Source organism: Haliotis rufescens, unplaced genomic scaffold, assembly GCF_023055435.1.
Source record: "Haliotis rufescens isolate VD_foot unplaced genomic scaffold, xgHalRufe1.0.p SCAF_4, whole genome shotgun sequence".
Taxonomy (NCBI): Eukaryota; Metazoa; Mollusca; class Gastropoda; order Lepetellida; family Haliotidae; genus Haliotis; species Haliotis rufescens.
The window spans coordinates 60,478,781-60,498,579 of NW_025964112.1; the positions used below are offsets into that span (position 1 = coordinate 60,478,781).

Genomic DNA, 19,799 nt, shown 5'->3' on the forward strand with positions numbered 1-19,799 from the left:
GAAAACGCTGATTAGCCCAATCTGTTTATTAGCCTCCAGCTCAACATCACTTCAGAGCAACTCGCGGCAGATTGCTTGTCTCAAAGAACGCCTCCTCCAACAGCAGAACACCTGCATGGTTTATAAATACTACCTTCGTGTCTTGCAGGATGTATCATGGAAATATAAGCTACTGCCATAAATATGGCTATTAGATGGAAAGCAATAAAGTTTAGTTATTATTTAACAAGGGGATAATACATCATACATATATGCTTTTTGTATCTCAAAACCGAACATATTTATCTTAATTGACAGAATAAGAACATCATTTTGGAAATGAACACTAGTTCCTAGATGTTAGGGTAAATGAGACGGACACTTTGACTTATCAGTGACATGACCTCATGGTATTCATGACGTCATAAGGCATTGATGCACAGGTGTGCGTCTTTTAATCATGAAATACGGCTTGCAGTATTTGTGTGGCTCTATGCGTCGTGTTGTGTGACATCAGATCGTACACGTCCACTTACATGCATCATTTACCTTATCTCCGCCAACAATTATTGTGTCATCAAGTATTTCCATCAAAGCACACGCAGGTCGATAGATCAATACCTGTTGTCAGATCATACGTTTTGCACGGAATGTATGTGGCGTTATAAGCCGATAACAACCCCTCCCGGTCATATCAGCGTTCTGCGAGCATTAGGATATCTTTACGGCTGTCGCCACTTATTGAATTCGTGCAATCTTTTATCTATTTTTATCTTTTTTATTCGCACAACAATTCATTCATTGATGCAGCTACTCATTGTCATGAAAACATGAGTTAATTGCGACAAGGCTGAGAAAGGCAGACATAAGAGAGAAAATTAAGCATTGCTGATGCTTTATTTCTAAGCTTGGACATTTTTGGGGGACGGATTAGAGGATGTCACTATCCACGGTTAATATGATATTAGGTAAATGTAACAAAACGATTAACCATTTCCTAAAAAAAGATTTTGTTAAGGCCGTTAATATATCATTGTCAGACGCATTTGGTTTTGAATGACTTGATGAGACTGTCATTATTGGCACGAAGCTCATACAACTCAAATGCAGATCCAGAGGTGTGTACGCGTGTGTCTCACGTGATATTTTCGTGAACTAATTAACCAGGAGGTCAGTACGGGTCCGCCACGTGTTTGTACGGTCATATCTTTTCAGCAGGTTTCTGTTTACATGGAATACCTGGCATTGATAACGCGCCGGGTTTTTTGTAAACAAAATAGATCCGCAACAGATACTTACGTCAGAACGTCACACCTGATCATCGGCAAATCATAATGTAAAAAGGTCTTAGATATGTAACGTAACATTTATCCGATTCCAACAATGAGTTTCTGATATCTGTTACGTTTAACAATGTCAAAAAAGCCAATCGGAACAAAATGTTAATTTCTTTCTAGTGGTATACACATACTGTAAGGCAAACAGAGTAACCCCCCTTTGTAAACATACATACACATGTCGATGTGCATACAAACGACCTCTTGTGAGCAGTCATTATGTCTTTGTCAAGAAATATCATCAAATTTAACACACATACGTCAGCAAGAGATAAATTCTACAGGTAAAATCGTAATCGACGCATAATCATCCATTAGGCCATGAGCAATCGAGATGTGCATTACATCTAGGTCTTGTGTGACGTGTCCAAAGTACAAATTTAAGCAAGTTATTATAGATGTAGCGCTTTTCTGACTGTACACAATGTTCCGGGATTTAAAGGGGACTATGCTCCATGGTGTTGTGTCCATTTCCAGTTCACTTCCAGAAGCTGCAGTTTGGGCCTTGTCTTAGTCATAATTGTTTGTTGTTTGTACTATACTCAGCAATTTTCCAGCTTTATATACATAATAAGATGGCGGTCTGTAAACTATGATCATGGGTTCAAATCCAAGGTTGCCCTGATTATGTTCCTAGGTTTGTTGGCACTATACCCATGCTTTTGGGTTTCACCAAAGTGGTAAATGCTTACGACCTGCATCACTTCGGTCTCTCCTCCCGCATGAAGTTTACTTGTCATGATATAACTGGAATACTGGTTAAAGCAGTATTAAATCCAACTCAATCACTCACTCTAGTCTTTATGATGCTTTTGGTTGGCGAACACATTCTATAATTGCACCCTTAATACAAGCATGGATTGCTAAAGACCAATTCTTATCCGTATCTTCACTGGGTGTCACACATATTAAACAGAGATATTATATATGATTAGTGTACTCATAATGTCTATATCAGTTGAGCTGGCAGCCCATTTGGTTTTGAATGACTTGAATTAAACTTGATGAGAATATTAACTGGCCAGAAGTTCATATGCTGATCCAGATGGGGGCGGTGCATGAAGATGTTATAGGTCCAAATCTTGTAACATTGTCCACCACCTAGTCTGTTTCCCAGACCCTAGAGAATAAATTAAAAAATGAATATAATCCTAGAATGATTTGGCAAGTCTAGATTACCATAGCCTGAAAATAAGCATCGTTCTTGGCTCCATTTGGATTTTATTTTGTATTGAGTTGATATGAATTTTTAAATAAGATAACATTATTCCTGTGACTACATGTCAGCCAATAAACAACCACCCTGTGGAGAAACAAGATAAAAATAGGTCTCCAGCAATAAATGCTGGTTGAATGAGGCGATTTATTTGGATTGGGTGGTGAGGCTCGGTGAATTGGTTGATTGCATGTCATCATATCCTGACAGCATGGATCGCTGCTCATTATATCAATCACTGGATTATCAAATACAGCCTCGTTTATTTTTGGCTGCCATAATATACCTGGACTATTGCTGAGTATGCCATAAACAACAACACATTGTCAACTACAAACTAAAGTTCATCCTGAGGCAAGGGTGTTGAAAGTCCAGTTTCCACCCTTGCTGAACTGGGCTACAATTTTGTGGCTCGATCATAGCACCACAAGGGGCGATTATGAGTTGTGTCCCTTCTATGTCCTACCTGTTGACCAATCAGCTTCCACCTCTCATATCACTTGCATTTTCTTCAAACAAAATGGCTGCACCCAGTCAAGACCATCTGATCAATAATCAAGATCTTTATTGTTATAAAATGAGTCTTCCCTTGCGAAGTGCTTCAAATTACTTTGGCACCTTGATTAATAACATGAAAAGATTCGGAAAATATCTTTCGACGCTCAGTTGGCGGAATACATGCTCTGCAAACCTGCACTCGAGTGAAATCTGCACGGCAGTCGCCAAATGTTGATGTTTTTGTTAACTAAACTGATTGGACTATGCATAAGTAGCGGCCATAAAATTTCCGAGTCCCATGATGGGATTCGAACCTATACTTTGAATCTACTGATCCACTCTGTTGACAATGATATACACATTGGCATAAAGATGATAAAGAATATATGTAATGTTAATAATTAGTTATCAAAGAAATGTATGGGACCGACCATTTCATATTCTGAGGGGAGGGACCTCGCATTATATACCCCCCCCCCCCCCCCAAAGAATTGTCAAAAAAAAATCTTGAAAAAACTAATCATGCTTGAAAATGGTGAAAAAAACAAGATATTGACTACCACAAGAAAATTCAGGCTCATAGTTTTGAATTATCGTATTCAACGTAATATGCGCCCCGCTTTAATAAGCACCCACGTCGAGATTTGCTAATATATTGGCTTATGAACAATCTCAATTAGCACCCCTTCCGACCCCTATTCGCATTTAATACGCACCGCTTCCTTCCCCTATTTGCGTATAATACGCACTCGTGTGTTATACGCACCCTTTATTATTGGCAATTAAATTCTGGAAAAATATATCTGTCGTACATAAGCATTTCAGGCTGTCAGCACAAACAACGAAATTTATCTTTCAACTCTGTTTTTTTCACCAAAGTAATATTCTAATAAGAGCCCCCTATTTCTAATTTTGAAAGCACCCCGGGCGCTTATTTCGTCGAATTCGATAAGTAATATCTGGTTTTGTAGCTGTAGCTGAAAACAAACCTAATCTCATTACAAAATCCCAGCACCTTCCAAACCACAGAATATCAAATGGTGGACCCTAACACTAATTATATCAGCCGCTTGTTTTATGTTTATACACTATACCTATTGTCGGTTTCAATTACTGATGTAAAGGCTATTGACTCAGACAAATCATCAACAAAACAGGTATTTTTCAGATGTGTACCACAAAACACTGCCACATTTTACTACTGGCTGTTTTGACTGATAAGTTCCTTTGAAATTGATTGTTTCATTTATGAATGGTGCAGTGTAGTGATTTGTATGGGGCAAAAGCGATTTTATAACGTTTCCAGTAATACTTCAGACCCAATTATCAGTATCAAGTCTTTAAATGGCATTTAGAAGTGATACACATGTGGAAAAGAATTTATGGATGTCAGCTTCTTTCTTATGAGGAACACAACGTTTCGGAGTATATGTATATGCTTACTTCTTCATCAGGTGAATAACATCTTCCCAAGGCAAGGGAATTAACTGACTATAAAAGTACAGTTTCCATCCTTGCCGAACTTGGCTGGAATTTCTTGGCAGGATCTTTCTTAAAAAGATTTGCAAAATATCTGTTGAAGCCCAGTTATCGGTACACATGCTTGGCAAATTCTTCAGGTGACCGAAATCTGCACGTTGTTTACGAAACGGATGTCTAGTTAGTTACTCAATTTTGATTGGACTATGCATCGACATGTTGGTCCAACCAAAGTATGATTCCGGAATTCCAGCCTAGTTCAGCAAGGGTGGAAACTGGACTTTAATAGTCAGTTAATGCCCTTGCCACAAGAAGATGGGTGAATAAAGGCTATGAGGCAGAGAACATATTAAATCCATTATATTACCTAGCAGTGCTAATTACCCCCGGCCTCCCGTTTGCCCATTGTCCATTGCTCATTACCAATCAATGATAACTTAAGTGTTGCTTCCTTTTGTCCATTGCTAATCACCTATCAGCACCAATTATCTGTTGGCTCCCCCTTGTTAAGTTTACATTTGTTATCTTATTACTTTTGGTGTTCTTACAGGTACATATATATATGTTCTCTGCCTCATAGCATTTATTCACCTGATGAAGGAGTAAGTATATACCGTATTCGACGTAATAAGCGCCCCGCTCTAATAAACGCCAATGGCGATATTTGCTAATATGTTGGCTAGTGAACAATCCAAATTAGCACCCCTTCCGATTGATCAATGTACACAAGACTTATTTATTCGTGTATAATACGCACTCGTGTGTTATATGCACCCTTAATTATGGGCAATTAAATTCTGGAAAAATATATCTGTTGTATATAAACATTTCAGGCTGTCAGCATAAACCACGAAACTTATCTTTCAACTCGTTTTTTTTTCACCAAAATAATTTTCAAATAAGAGCCCCCTATTTCTAATTTTGAGAGCGCCCTGGGTGCTTACCGTATTTTCTTGAGTATAGTGCACACTTTTTTTCGAAAAAACACAGCATTGTAGAAGGGGGTGCGCATTATACACGAATTATGAGTTTGGATGTTTTTTTCCCCCATGGAAAGACATTACCGTGAGCACAAAACACCGGGAATACCATGTCAACAAATCCATACTGAAGTACGCAAAATAATTATGTAATTACACTGTCTGGCTATAAAAAGTGTTCTTTGTATATCTGAACTTATGTTTGTAACTTATGTCATTGATTTTATTCAAAATTCCTTATAATATTGTTTTTATTAATTTCGGCGAAATCGTGTGTGAAGCGATCGGAAGATCGCACAACTCACCGTTATTAACAGCAACCACGGTCAGAATACCGCTATTGACGCCTTGAAACAAACTTTAGTTGACAGAGAATGGATACATATATCATAAATGACATACTTTGACTCGTTAAAAGTCATATTTGTTTTTGTTTGACGATTCTATGTCAACATGATACGTCGAATTCGGTACTTGGAAACATTTTCCTCAGGAAGAAGTTGACATCCATAACTTCTCTTCCCCATTATCAGTAGACTGTGACATAAAATGACATTCTCTCACTCCCTCTTGTGATCATTTAAGAAATGGGCATGAACACGACGGGGGGTGGGTGGAGGGACACACCCACTTAAGCATGTAAAGGCAGTTAATGTCTCCCATTCAACTGAGCTATGTAGTAATGACACACTGTAAGCAGGAGAGTGCCTATTGTTCAAATAACTAAATAGCTTCTCTCCTCCACCTGAGTCACAGTATCTCCAGGAAATACCACCACCCTTTCATCCACTAAGATTTCACACCTGTGCAATTATTTGAAAAGAAAGTTTAGCTAATCATATATTATTACAGGCTTAAGCTGTTGATACACAACCTGTTTAGTGGTAGTTGTTGGGTACACACCTACTTGTATTAAAGTATGTGGTAGGCATTGGAATTATTCACCTGAGGAGCAATAAGTAGCTCTGCATCGTCGTATAAAGAATAAAAGAAGTTGCTATCCATAAAAAAGTGTCATGTATGCATACTAGTATCAGCTGTAAAGTGTTGGCTTCCACTGTCTTTTGCTATTCACCCATTAGTGGCAATTATCTGTTGGCCTCCTTGTTAGTTTCCATCTTTTGTTATCTTAGTACTTTTGTTACATGTACATATATATGCTCTCTACCTCATAGCATTCATTCACCTGATGAAGGAGTAATCATATACTCCGAAATGTTGTGTTTCCTCATAATAAATCCATAAATTCTCTTCCTCATATGTATCAGTTCTAAATGCCATTCAAAGACTTGATACTAGTATTGCACTAAATAACCTGAGTTATTATTAATTTCTAGAGCATGGTTTCCTGGTCTGCGTTTCACAAATGTGGAATGAAATTAAACTTTAGAGACCAATCTTTTTTCTGATAACAAATTTCTGTAGCAAAAAGGCAGAATGGGTTGTGTGTGTGTGTCAGGTTTTAAAGCACAGCAAATAGATTTGCAGAGTTGCGTTCCTTAGGCATCCAGGATCCTGTGGTCATGGGTTCGAATCCTAAAATCACCATACCCTTGTTCATGGATTTCACCTACCGTAAGTGGTTATCCTCTAAGAGGGGCGGTGGGGTAGCCTAGTGGTTAAAGCTTTCACTTGTCACGCCGAAGACCCTGGTTCGATTCCCGACATGGGTACAGTGTGTGAAGCCCATTTCTGGTGTACCCCGCTGTGATATTGCTGGAATATTGCTAAAATCCAACTCACTCACTCACTCGCTCACTCACTATCCTCTCAGACCTGCAGCACTGCAGGCTTTCCTTTTACATGAAGCTTACACCCTGTGCTACAACTGAACTACTGTTCAAAGCGATGTTAAACCAAAATTTCTCAACTGTGAACATTTTCATGCAGGTATCATTGGATGTGGAACTATACGAACTGTTTCTAACCATTCATCATGCCATCCTTTATTTTATTCCATGGAAATCTGTTACATAACAGACTATACCTGATGTGTGGAAGATCAGGCTGTATTTGTATGTATGGTTTGACAAATTTAGTAGTATATCTGTGAAAGCAACGTTTCAGGTTTAAGTTTAACACAGCAGATATGGTAGAGCTCTATAGATGTCTTTTCTCTGATCCACCAGGACGTTCCAGTATGGTGCCAGGCTGATGGCATGGTACCTCGACACAGGGAAAGATGATCCTCTCATCACACGACTTCGACGCCTGGAAGCAGCGCTCTCTTTGTCCAGGAAATGTAATATTTTTGTTTTTAACGTGGGATGGCAGTCGTAATCGAAGGCAAGGCTATTCACTATGTAGGTCATCTGTGTGCATCCATTGTGCAGATCCTGGGAGATTGCGTAAATCTTCTGTGTAGATCTGCCTCTATAGATCCCTGTGCAGACCCCCTTCTATAGATTTGTTTGATTGTCTATTGGTCTACTAAAGAAAATCTAGGAATACGTGTCGCTTGGTATGATTTGCTGTATATGGTAACTGTACTGGAAACACAGTTGCTTTCTTGTGATAGCTTGGTACAGGTTGCTCCAAGGGTACTGCTTCTTACGATGACATTCCGTGTTAAGTCAAGGTCAGGAGACTGGTTTCTGGATGATAACGTTGTCATTTGTGTGGTGATGTGAACAACGGTTTATTGGCAGAGTATTATTGTATCAATGTACCGCCTGAGGATGTGTGTTCCATCTTCCCAAGGCAAGAGCGTCCACTAGCCTTTTATCAAAGTGTTGTTTCCATACCTTGCCACATCAAGCCCACTTTCCTGGGCAAAATATGATTTGACTATCGCACATATCGATAGTCAAAGCAGAGAATGTTTCACAAAATCAACATCTACAACTGGTAACACCTTCGTATAAAAGTTATTTCCTGCTGGAATATGTCTTTTTCTTCTTATAAACCCCCAATGATTGGCTATGTTTTTGTGTCAGGGATGAAATCGCGCTTGTTTTCGTCGTCTGATCAACTTGGTCGTCGCCTATGGTAGTTGCCATCTTTGTGAAGCTATACGAGATAAGAACAGCATTCTGCTTGGATATTGCGTTTTCATAACATGGGACACAACTCGTGAGCTAGGGGAGGTGGCGCCATGGTCAAGCCCAGGAAAGTGGCCTTGATGTGGCTTTGATATAGGCTAGTGGCCACACTTGCCACAGGAAGATGCATGTATTCCAGTGTTCCAGCTTTGTTCTGCATGTGTTCCACTGTTTTGGCTGGTGAAGTGTTCCAGCTGTTGATGTGTGTTCTCCTTGTATTTCAGTGTTCCGGCTAGGCAACTCGGTGGACCTGGCCTACAAGACTGTCGATTCCTTCAGTATTCAGGACTACAGACTCATGATTCTCAGTGTGACAGGCAATCTATTCAAGGCCGTCTGGCTGTTCCTGGACCATTGCCTCTGGTTCTCCAAGATTGGAGTGCTGCAGGTACTCACTGCCTACACAGGATACACAACTGCTTACATAAGATACACAACTGCTTCCATAGGATACACAACTGCTTACATGGGATACACAACTGTTAACATGGGATACACATCTGTTTACATTGGATACACATCTGCTTACATGGGATACACAACTGCTTACATGGGATACAAATCTGCTTACATGGGAAACACAACTGTTAACATGGGATACACATCTGCTTACATAGGATACACAACTGCTTACATGGGATACACAACTGTTAACATGGGATACACATCTGTTTACATTGGATACACAACTGCTAAAATGGGATACACAACTGCTTACATGGGATACACAACTGTTAACATGGGATACACAACTGCTTACATGGGATACACAACTGCTTACCCAGGATACACAACTGCTTACATGGGATACACAACTGCTTACATGGGATACACAACTGCTTACATGAGATACACAACTGTTAACATGGGATACACAACTGCTTACATGGGATACACAACTGCTTACATGGGATACACAACTGCTGACATGGGATACACAACTGCTTACATGGGATACACAACTGTTAACATGGGATACACAACTGCTTACATGGGATACACAACTGCTTACACAGGATACACAACTGCTTACATAGGATACACAACTGCTCACATGGGATACACAACTGCTTACATGGGATACACAACTGCTTACATGGGATACACAACTGCTGACATGGGATACACAACTGCTGACATGGGATACACAACTGTTAACAAGGGATACACAACTGCTTACACAGGATACACAACTGCTTACACAGGATACACAACTGCTTACATGGGATACACAACTGTTAACATGGGATACACAACTGCTTACACAGGATACACAACTGTTAACATGGGATACACAACTGCTTACACAGGATACACAACTGCCTACACAGGATACACAACTGCTTACATGGGATACACATCTGCTTACATGGGATACACAACTGTTAACATGGAATACACAACTGCTAAGATGGGATACACATCTCCTTACATGGGATACACAACTGCTTACATGGGATACACAACTGCTTACATGGGATACACATCTGCTTACATGGGATACACATCTGCTTACATGGGATAAACTGCTTACATGGGATACACAACTGCTAACATGGGATACACATCTGCTTACATGGGATACACAACTGCTTACATGGGATACACAACTGCTTTCATGGGATACACATCTGATTACATAGGATACACAACTGCTTACATGGGATACACAACTGCTTACATGGGATACACAACTGTTAACATGGGATACACAACTGTTAACATGGAATACACAACTGCTTACATGGGATACACAACTGCTTTCATGGGATACACATCTGCTTACATGGGATACACATCTGCTTACATGGGATACACAACTGCTTACATGGGATACACAACTGATTACATGGGATACACAACTGCTTACATGGGATACACAACGGTTGACATGGGATACACAACTGCTTACATGGGATACACAAATGCTTACATGGGATGCACAGCAGATGCAAATGAGATTACACAGAACTACTTTCTGGGTACATACGATACAATACTGCTGATATATAATGCACAACTACTTTCATTGGATACACAACTGTTTTTTTAGTATATTGAAATTTGCCCTTGAAAATGATTATACTTTCATTATGATTATGAATGTTTGTTTTATTTTGAAAACTTCCACAAATTCAAGTGAGCTACATTGCTGTTTTATGGAAGACATGCAACTATACCAACAAACTTGTATAATCAATTTGTTGTGAAATAGAGTTAACACCTGCTGATGTCACAATCTCTATTCTTTGGCTACGTCTTTCACATCATGAAGGTAATGTACCTAGTTACCTACTGCTGTTCATAGTACTATCAATTCTGTTGGGATGCCCTGAAGCAGACTTAAATTAAACAAAACTGTGGTGGTGAATGGGTCCAGGATAGTCATTAACTAAAAATCAGAACAATTCTGACCTCTTTTCAGACTTAAGAAAAAAAGACTGCCACAACAATGTTTAAAAGTAACCTAAGTTTACAATAAACTCAGGTCGCTATTTTCCATTGCAGTTGGCGAGTGTAAATATGGAATATTCTTGTTTCAGATAGACCACCCAATGTGGAGCAGTGTAAATACGGAATGTTCTTGTTTCAGATAGACCAACCCGTGTGGAGCAGTGTACATACGGAATGTTCTTGTTTCAGATAGACCAACCCAAGTGGAGCATACGGAATATTCTTGTTTCAGATAGACCAACCCATGTAGAGCAGTGTACATACGGAATGTTCTTGTTTCAGATAGACCAACCCGTGTGGAGCAGTGTACATACGGAATATTCTTGTTTCAGATAGACCAACCCATGTGGAGCAGTGTACATACGGAATATTCTTGTTTCAGATAGACCAACCAATGTGGAGCAGTGTACATACGGAATAATCTTGTTTCAGATAGACCAACCCACGTGGAGCAGTGTACATACGGAATGTTCTTGTTTCAGATAGACCAACCCGTGTGGAGCAGTGTACATACGGAATGTTCTTGTTTCAGATAGACCAACCCGTGTGGAGCAGTGTACATACGGAATGTTCTTGTTTCAGATAGACCAACCCGTGTGGAGCAGTGTACATACGGAATATTCTTGTTTCAAATAGACCAACCCGTGTGGAGCAGTGTACATACGGAATGTTCTTGTTTCAGATAGACCAACCCATGTGGAGCAAGTGTACATACATAATATTCTTGTTTCAGATAGACGAACCCATGTGGAGCAGTGTACATACGGAATATTCTTGTTTCAGATAGACCAACCCATGTGGAGCAGTGTACATACAGAATATTCTTGTTTCAGATAGACCAACCCAAGTGGAGCAGTGTACATACAGAATGTTCTTGTTTCAGATAGACCAACACGTGTGGAGCAGTGTACATACGGAATATTCTTGTTTCAGATAGACCAACCCATGTGGAGCAAGTGGGCCCTGAGGGTTTGGCTCATCTCACTCGTGGCCTCCACAGCTGCCGACGTCAAGAAACTCAAAATTATTAAAGGAAAGCTCGAAAAAGAGATCAGGCTGAAAAGGAGAGTGGAGGGGGAGAAAATATCTCCTGAAATTCAAACTGAACTTCATAATGTTCAGACAAATTTTTATAAAGATTTCTGTGATATGTTTATTCCCTTGTCGGGCCTGAATATGTTCAACCCGGGCGTGGGGGCTCTCTGTGGTGTGATTTCCTCACTGGTCGGCTTCCAACAGGAGTGGGAGAAACACATCACCCCCTACATACCTACATGATCATAAAGAGGGAGGGGAGGGAAGGGACCGAGGGGAGGGAAGGGACAGAGAGTCAGGAAGGGGGGAGGTGGGTAGGTGGGTGGGTGAGTGTTGTCGAACAATGCAGTCAGCAATATTCCCGCTTTGTCACTGCAGTCAAATCATGGTCAAGCAAACCAGTCCGAGTGCGAAATCGGCAACACCGGAAGCGCTCGTTAAATCTCCAACATCATCATCATCATCAACCAGTGGCTGATAGCACGAACAACAATCCACATGGTATTTTTGTACAATTAAAGCACATGGTATTGTTGTAACATTATACCACATGGTATTGTTGCACCATTATACCACATTGTATTGTTGTACTGTTATTCCACATGGTATTGGTGTACCATTATACCACATGGTATTGTTGTAGTGTTCTTCCACATGGTATTGTTGTACCATTGTACCACATGGTATTGTTGTACCATGATACCACATGGTATTGTTGTACTGTTATTCCACATGGTATTGTTGTACCATTATACCACATTGTATTTTTGTACTGTTATTCCACATGGTATTGGTGTACCATTATACCACATGGTATTGTTATAGTGTTCTTCCACATGGTATTGTTGTACCATTGTACCACATGGTATTGTTGTACCATGATACCACATGGTACTGTTGTACTGTTATACCACATGGTACTGTTGTACTGTTGTATCACATGGTATTGTTGTACCATTATACCACATCATCTTCTTAAGGCAAGGGAGTTAACTGACTATGAAAGTCCAGTCTTCACCCTTGCTGAAGTAGGCTGGAATTTCGGAGTTACATTTTGGCTGGACTAACGACTCTTCATGGTCCAATAAAAATCGCGTTACAAAATCGCCATATGGTCCATATACAAAGACCCATGAAGATCCAGGGTAGAACAGCTCTTTAGCAACCCATGCATGCCTTAAAATGCGCCTACGTTTGTCGTAAGAGGCGACTAACAGCATCAGGTGGTCAGGCTCGCTGACTTGGTTGATGCATGTCATCGTATCCCAATTGCATGGATCAGTGCTCATGATGTCAATCACTAGATTGTCTGGTCCAGACTCGATTATTTACAGACCACCATCATATAGCTGGAATATTGCTGAGTGCAGCGTTAAAATAACAAACAAAAACCAGCCATGCCGTGCGGCGTTAAACAACATGAAACTGAAACAACGATTGAAGGATTTGCAAAGCATGTGTACCGTCAGCTGGGTGTTGGCAGGTATTTGCTAAATCTGTTCATGTTTTTAATCAAGGTGCTCAAGCGTTGTGCTACAATCCACATGCACAGGTGAGGTGAGGTGAAATTGGGTTTAACGTCGCGTGCAAGATTATATAGCGACATGCATACACGTGTGTGTGTTTGTGTGGCTGCTTGTACTAGTCCGGACTGATGACGATTTATAGTGCTAGCCCACTGAGATACCTTGCCTCAGTTTAACATGAATACCCAACTCAGACACAGTAATACTGACTCCGAGCCGACCAGTCCTTGTTTTAGCCCCTTAATGCTGAGCACCAAACAGGGTAACATCAAGTACCATCTTTTGGTATGATGCGCGGCCAAGGAACGAACCCCAGACCTTCTGCTCTCCGGGTGGATGCTCTACCTCTAGACCACAGAGGCAGTAGGAGGGACAAAGAAGGGACATAACTCGTAATAGCCACTGGTGGCACTACGATCGTGTCCAGAAATTCCAGCCTAGTTCGGCAAGGGTGGAAACTGGACAGTTACAGACAGTTAACTCCCTTGCCTCAGGAAGATACCACATCGGCTGTAGGAATCAATTTTGTGGTTTCTTTCTTATACTGCAAGTGCCTTTGGAATCAAATACATATTCAGATCTTAGATGTCTTGGATTTAGCAGATATTCACTTTATTCATCTTTGTCATATCTGGAGTTGATCTTCATATTCTAGTAGTGGAAGTGATATGTTTTTCTGTGTTTTGTCCCCGGAGACAGATCCTGGTTGTAGCAGATGCCGGAGACTTGATGAAAGTTGTTTTTTGAAACCAGATACAGTGCTCAATAGATGTATGTCTGAAAGGCTTGAAATAAACAGAAGTCACTTATTTGTCTGTTGTTGATCTAATCACATAATGATGTACAACATACACTGATAGATGTGGGGATTGTGCAGGTTCGACATGCTCTGAGCTTATCATCAGAAGGGATAGTTCAGGTTGCCTGTGCACCCTTTTCTGCAGCACAGGCAATACTTGGAAGGATGCTTTATGACCAACTTGTACAGATGCTGACACATGGATGTGAGTAAATACTGCAGTGAACCTCACCAGTAGTATTGCAGCTATGTACGGACAGGCCAATGATAGCATGGTCAGGCCTAGATGGTGATGGTATGCTGTGGTTGGTGATAGCTCATGATAATTAATTTTGTGTAACCATACTATTGTACTGATAAAGCAACATTTATGAGTGATTTCTTCACTCAAGTCAGCAATGTTACAGCAATGTGAAGGTCATCTGTGGGGTAGCCTAGTGGTGAAAACATTGCCATGAAGACCCAGGGTCTATTCCCACATAGGTACAAATTGTGAAGTCCATTTCTGGTACCACCGGTGTGAAACTGCTAAAATACTGCTAAAAATGGCGTTAAACCCTTCTCTCTCACTCAAGGTGCTCTGTAAGGCTTGACCAGACAAATCTGTGGCCGATTGTGGCAGGGGTATGGTGCTGTCAAACCTAGAAACATAATCGGAGCAAACCAGGATTCGAACCCATAATCATAGGTTTCTGGCGTGTCCAAGAGACGCAACTCTGCACAGCGAATTGTGAGTGAGCTGGGTTCAACACCGCTTTTAACAGTATTCCAGTTGTATCATGGCGTGTCATGGAAAGCCCGAAGTGATGCAGGTCTCAGAAGTTTACCACTTCGGTGAAACCCACGAGCACGGGCATGGATATGGTGCTGACAAACCTAGAAACATAATCGGGGCAAAATCCACAATCATAGGTTTCTGGCGTGCCCAAGGGACGCAACTCTGCACTGCGAATCGCGGAGCCTTAGACGACTGGTCCACCCGTGCCCCCCAGCGATGTTGAAGGAAAAGCAGAATGACTGGAGTCATGACATGCAAGAGCTGTCAAGTTTCCTTGAATGATGGGAACGTTTGACTGCGTACTGTAATTCTTCCCCATACCATCCGAGCCGCCACCCAAACAATTTCTCTCAAGAACACATTCCTGAGATTAATTCTCAACTCTATAGCAATACTTGCGCTGGCGACCATGGGAACTTGACACTTGAAATCTAGATTCCTCTGAATGAAATGGCGTTTTTCGATGACAGTTAAAGTGCCTAGCAACATCCTGATCTTAAAACTCATAGCATTCCAATTGCTTGGTTACTCTGTGTTTGACTGACGTTGCATGACGGTAATGTTCTGATCAATGTCTAATGGTGAACAATTGAATGAGCCCACTATCAACTTGCAAAATCAATGACAGAAAATAGTTTCACATGGATTAACGTGTACAATGTTTCAAATGGGTCACATGACCTACCAATGCATGTGTGAAGGTGGTGCGATTGTTTCATCCCCACAGATCCCTACAGATCGACTAAAAAATTAAGACACAAATTACATGTAGTTTCTTTTGGTGCCTGGTATCGTTATCGTTATTAGCCTGTCATTGTTTCATTGCAGTAAGAGTTACACTTTACAGTTGAACAAAATTTGCACAAATGCATACACTATATTTTAAATTATCACAAGAGTTGAAGGAAAGGACACTGGGTTTGAAATGTGCTCATATACCCAGTGTACAATACCCAATACAAACTTTTTCACTGTCCTCATTTTCAACATTTCACGGATTAGTTTCTTTCTGGATTAACGTCACACTCACATTGCAATATTCCAGCTATATGACAGCAGTCTGTAAAGAATATCGATCTAAGCAATTGGGATACGATGACATGCATCAACCAAGTCAGCGAGCCTGACAACCCAATCCCGTTGGTCGCCTCTTACAGCAAGCATGGGTTTGTGAAGACCTATTCTAATCCGGATCTTCACAGGTATTTTCACAGATTAAATGACAAACAAGGAAGTGTTGTATTGAAATCTATTTTAATGAATTTCATCAAGTCATTTCACAGCCATGAGCCTGATCTCTGAAAACCCCTGTACATTCTTGCAACAAACAGCCAACCATGCCCTGTCGTTCCAGGCAGACTTCAACAAGCTCCCTGCAGGGCAAGGTGGGCAAGGTGAGCTTGAGAGCTTCACGCACTATCCTGGCATGGTTGTTGTTGTTTGTTATTTTAACGCTGCACTCAGCAATATTCCAGCTATATGATGGAGGTCTGTAAATAATCAAGTCTGGTCCAGACAATCCAATGATAAAACATGCAATATGTGGAATTCATTTACTAAAAGACAAATCCCCCAAAAATTGTCATAGAAACTGTGTAGAAAGGAATAATTTGAGTGTTAACATGGTAAAGGCCACAGTAAGAATGGGTCATTATAAAAAATACCTTTGACCCCCAAAATATTACTCTCATTTAATCTGCTTGACATTTTGTAAGCAGGAATAAAATAAAATGTTCTATCAAACATATACTGAAAACTAAACACATACAGTCTATTCTGATATAAGAAAGATAGATATAATAACCTTCCAGAAGGGTTTGTGTGAGTCACCAACATATAATGCAATAAACTGATCTGGTAGGTGGAGGGTTCCTTCCAGTTTCCTCATCCATTGATAAATGAAGAAGGTGGAGTAAATCGTGGCAATATTGTGGGTACTACTTGGCGGTGTGGTTTAGAGCTATGATAGGTTGATTTGTAAACCCCAAAATATCAAATAGTGCTTCAGTTCCCCTAGTTAAGTTTAAAATGTCAACAAAATAATAAAAGTTGCTGTTGGCATTCCTATTCAAATATTTCTGCATAAACACTGAGGACAAAAGTATAAACAAATGAAACGTACTATTGTACAACAATGTTGCAATGTACAACTGTTAAATTACTTTACACAATTTCATCTCTGACACATGATTTCTAAGGAGAATAATTGTCCAAATTCTGTACAATTTTTCCATTTGTTTCACAAACAACACAGTAAAATCCTTATCATTTAAATAACATATGTCATCAAAAGAAAAAAACATGCCAAAGATCAAAGTCGTCAGTCTGGCAATTTCAGAAAAGATTTTCGCAGAGCTACAAATGCATTTTGAGTGAATTTTAAGAGCATTACGTGACGTCATATCCTCGGCAGTGGCAATAAATTAGTTATTTATGGCAGCCATGTTGAACATAATTTTCGAACAACTTCAACAAATTCAGGTGTCATCATTTTGGGAAGAAACGTGAAGGTTTCAGCTTCATTGGTGCAGTGGTTACCGAGGCGATATTTTACAGAGCCACGAGTGCATTTTGAGAGAATTTTGGAGCATGGTCAAAGTAAACAGGTTAAAAAAATATGTCAATTGTGAAAAATATAAGAAACATATGTTGGGAACAAGCATGTGAAGGTTTTAGCTTCCTTTATCTAGTAGTTTCTGAAAAGATGTTTACAGATGCCGACAGGCCCTGGACAATCAGGCCAAACAAAGACGTGAGAACCATTCTCAAGGATGTGTGCAGATAATTCTCATCAATAATACTTACAACAAACCCTACAAATAATCAAATGTTTGTTGCTGAGGGCAAGTATTTATTATGAACAAGTAGTTTCAGACCTGTTGCCCAAACAAATCGAGGGGAAAGAAAGCTGCTTAATTACTGTTAATCCAACAAAATAACCTCTTACAACACAATCTTCCATCACAACACTTCCAACAGCATGCAGGTTCACTTGGATGAGTTTTACACCAATCATCTGACTTGGTGGATGTCACCATTGGGAAACGGAATGTCTGTCAATCCTCACAGCAGGTTTCCCAGGGGTAGAAACTAACATTTTTAGTCCACTAGTCCTTATAATGATAACATATAGCAAAACCCTTATTAATGGCAAATTGCTACTAGTCCTTATGATACCTTAACTATTGGGCAGTTTGGCAAGGACTACAGGACTAGTGCCAGTTTCTACCACATTCCGGCGCAGTGGTGACTCAGCATAACACCACTGCCACAGGCTAATTTGCATATCACGTGACCGGACTTTTCTCTTGTTTGTAAACAAACGCGCTTTTTCAGAAATCAGTATAGAACGGACTGAAGCAAGTATTATGGGGCGCTTTACATATTGTTTTGCATAATTATATAGATATGCTACCTCAACTGCGACAGTGAGTTGCATGACAATATATATTTATGCATCAAAGTGGCCGTATCGCTAGCTCTCCGTTGGGTTTCGATGACAGCACGTGGAGCCGTACACCCAATGTAAACAAAGGATAACTACGAAAAAACAAGTAGATTTTCACGTATTAGCATACTTTCTTAATGAACCGTAACCATTCTTTGACATTTGTTTATGAAAATGTGTAGACTTGTCAAACATGAAACGGATGAAAAGCATATGCAATATCTTGAATGGACTGTGAAAGATGTGATGAATCGTCACATGGCGCTGGCCTGTGGCAGAGGTACTATGCTGGCTGGCTGCCGGCCGCATGGAACTCTGGGTAGAAGAGTGAGTTTCTACCACTGTTTCCTACAAAGGTCCACAACAGACCTTCTGTACAGGGCCCTGTTCCACAAAGCGATCTAAGTGCTACGTTGATCGTAAGCCTATGATAAAGTATGGGAGTTACGACCAACTTAGCACTAATATCGATTTGTGGAACAGGTTCCAGATCAATTACTGATTGTAAGTGCGTGCGTATCTATCAATCAATCAATGTTTATTAAGAATGCAGGCCATCCAGCCCATAATTCCAGTTTGCATCGAAAACCACTTAAAACACTGACTTGTAAAAAGAGCCCTTTAATGATCTAATAAATAGAAATAAACAAAATAAAAGTGGCCACATATAAGTAAAACATTCCAGCAGTATTTCTGTTGTCTGACAAAAACAAAGAGAAAACTCCGACCCTGTGGAGTTACTCTCACTAACAAACACAAGGATAACCCTGCCAAAACCAATCTTATAAAAAGTCAAGGGCTGAAAAACAAACCACCTTGATTTTAGAGATTTTTCCAGAAATACATACACATCTGAGTGTGCTGCCTGCATTAGTAATACAAAGATTTGAGTTTCCTAGGGGTCTGTCTGTGTTCACACAAAGTCTGGATACTTTTTGTGTAACCTCATCTTCATGTCTGTGTGTCTGTCTGTCTGCCTTTTTTCTGTTTGTCTGCCAGTCTATGTCCACATAATGTCTTGACTGTGTCTGTCCGCCAGTCTATGTCCACATAATGTCTTGACTGTGTCTGTCCGCCAGTCTATGTCCACATAATGTCTGGACTGTGTCTGTCCGCCAGTCTATGTCCACATAATGTCTTGACTGTGTCTGTCCAGAAGTCTATGTCCACACATCTTGACTGTGTCTGTCCGCCAGTCTATGTCCACATGTCTTGACTGTGTCTGTCCA

General features: G+C 40.3%; 1 protein-coding gene across 1 annotated transcript; it reads left to right on the forward strand.

Annotated features, from left to right (window-relative positions):
* Nucleotides 1-1,465: 1,465 nt before the first annotated feature.
* Nucleotides 1,466-12,287, forward strand: LOC124113368 (peroxisomal membrane protein 11A-like). Its single transcript, XM_046473672.2, has 4 exons — nucleotides 1,466-1,600; nucleotides 7,619-7,731; nucleotides 8,755-8,918; nucleotides 11,918-12,287. Exons 1-4 carry the CDS (start codon nucleotides 1,536-1,538, stop codon nucleotides 12,260-12,262), a joined length of 687 nt encoding a protein of 228 aa, XP_046329628.2. The 5' UTR covers nucleotides 1,466-1,535; the 3' UTR covers nucleotides 12,263-12,287.
* Nucleotides 12,288-19,799: the final 7,512 nt, after the last annotated feature.

Bases quoted from the DNA above. Each gene is read 5' to 3' on its own strand.
- LOC124113368 (XM_046473672.2), top strand. From the start codon at position 1,536: ATGTCTTTGTCAAGAAATATCATCAAATTTAACACACATACGTCAGCA. The intron at 1,601-7,618 runs GTAAAATCGTAA...CTGATCCACCAG, and splicing joins GCAAGAGATAAATTCTACAG to GACGTTCCAGTATGGTGCCA. The intron at 7,732-8,754 runs GTAATATTTTTG...CTTGTATTTCAG, and splicing joins GCTCTCTTTGTCCAGGAAAT to TGTTCCGGCTAGGCAACTCG.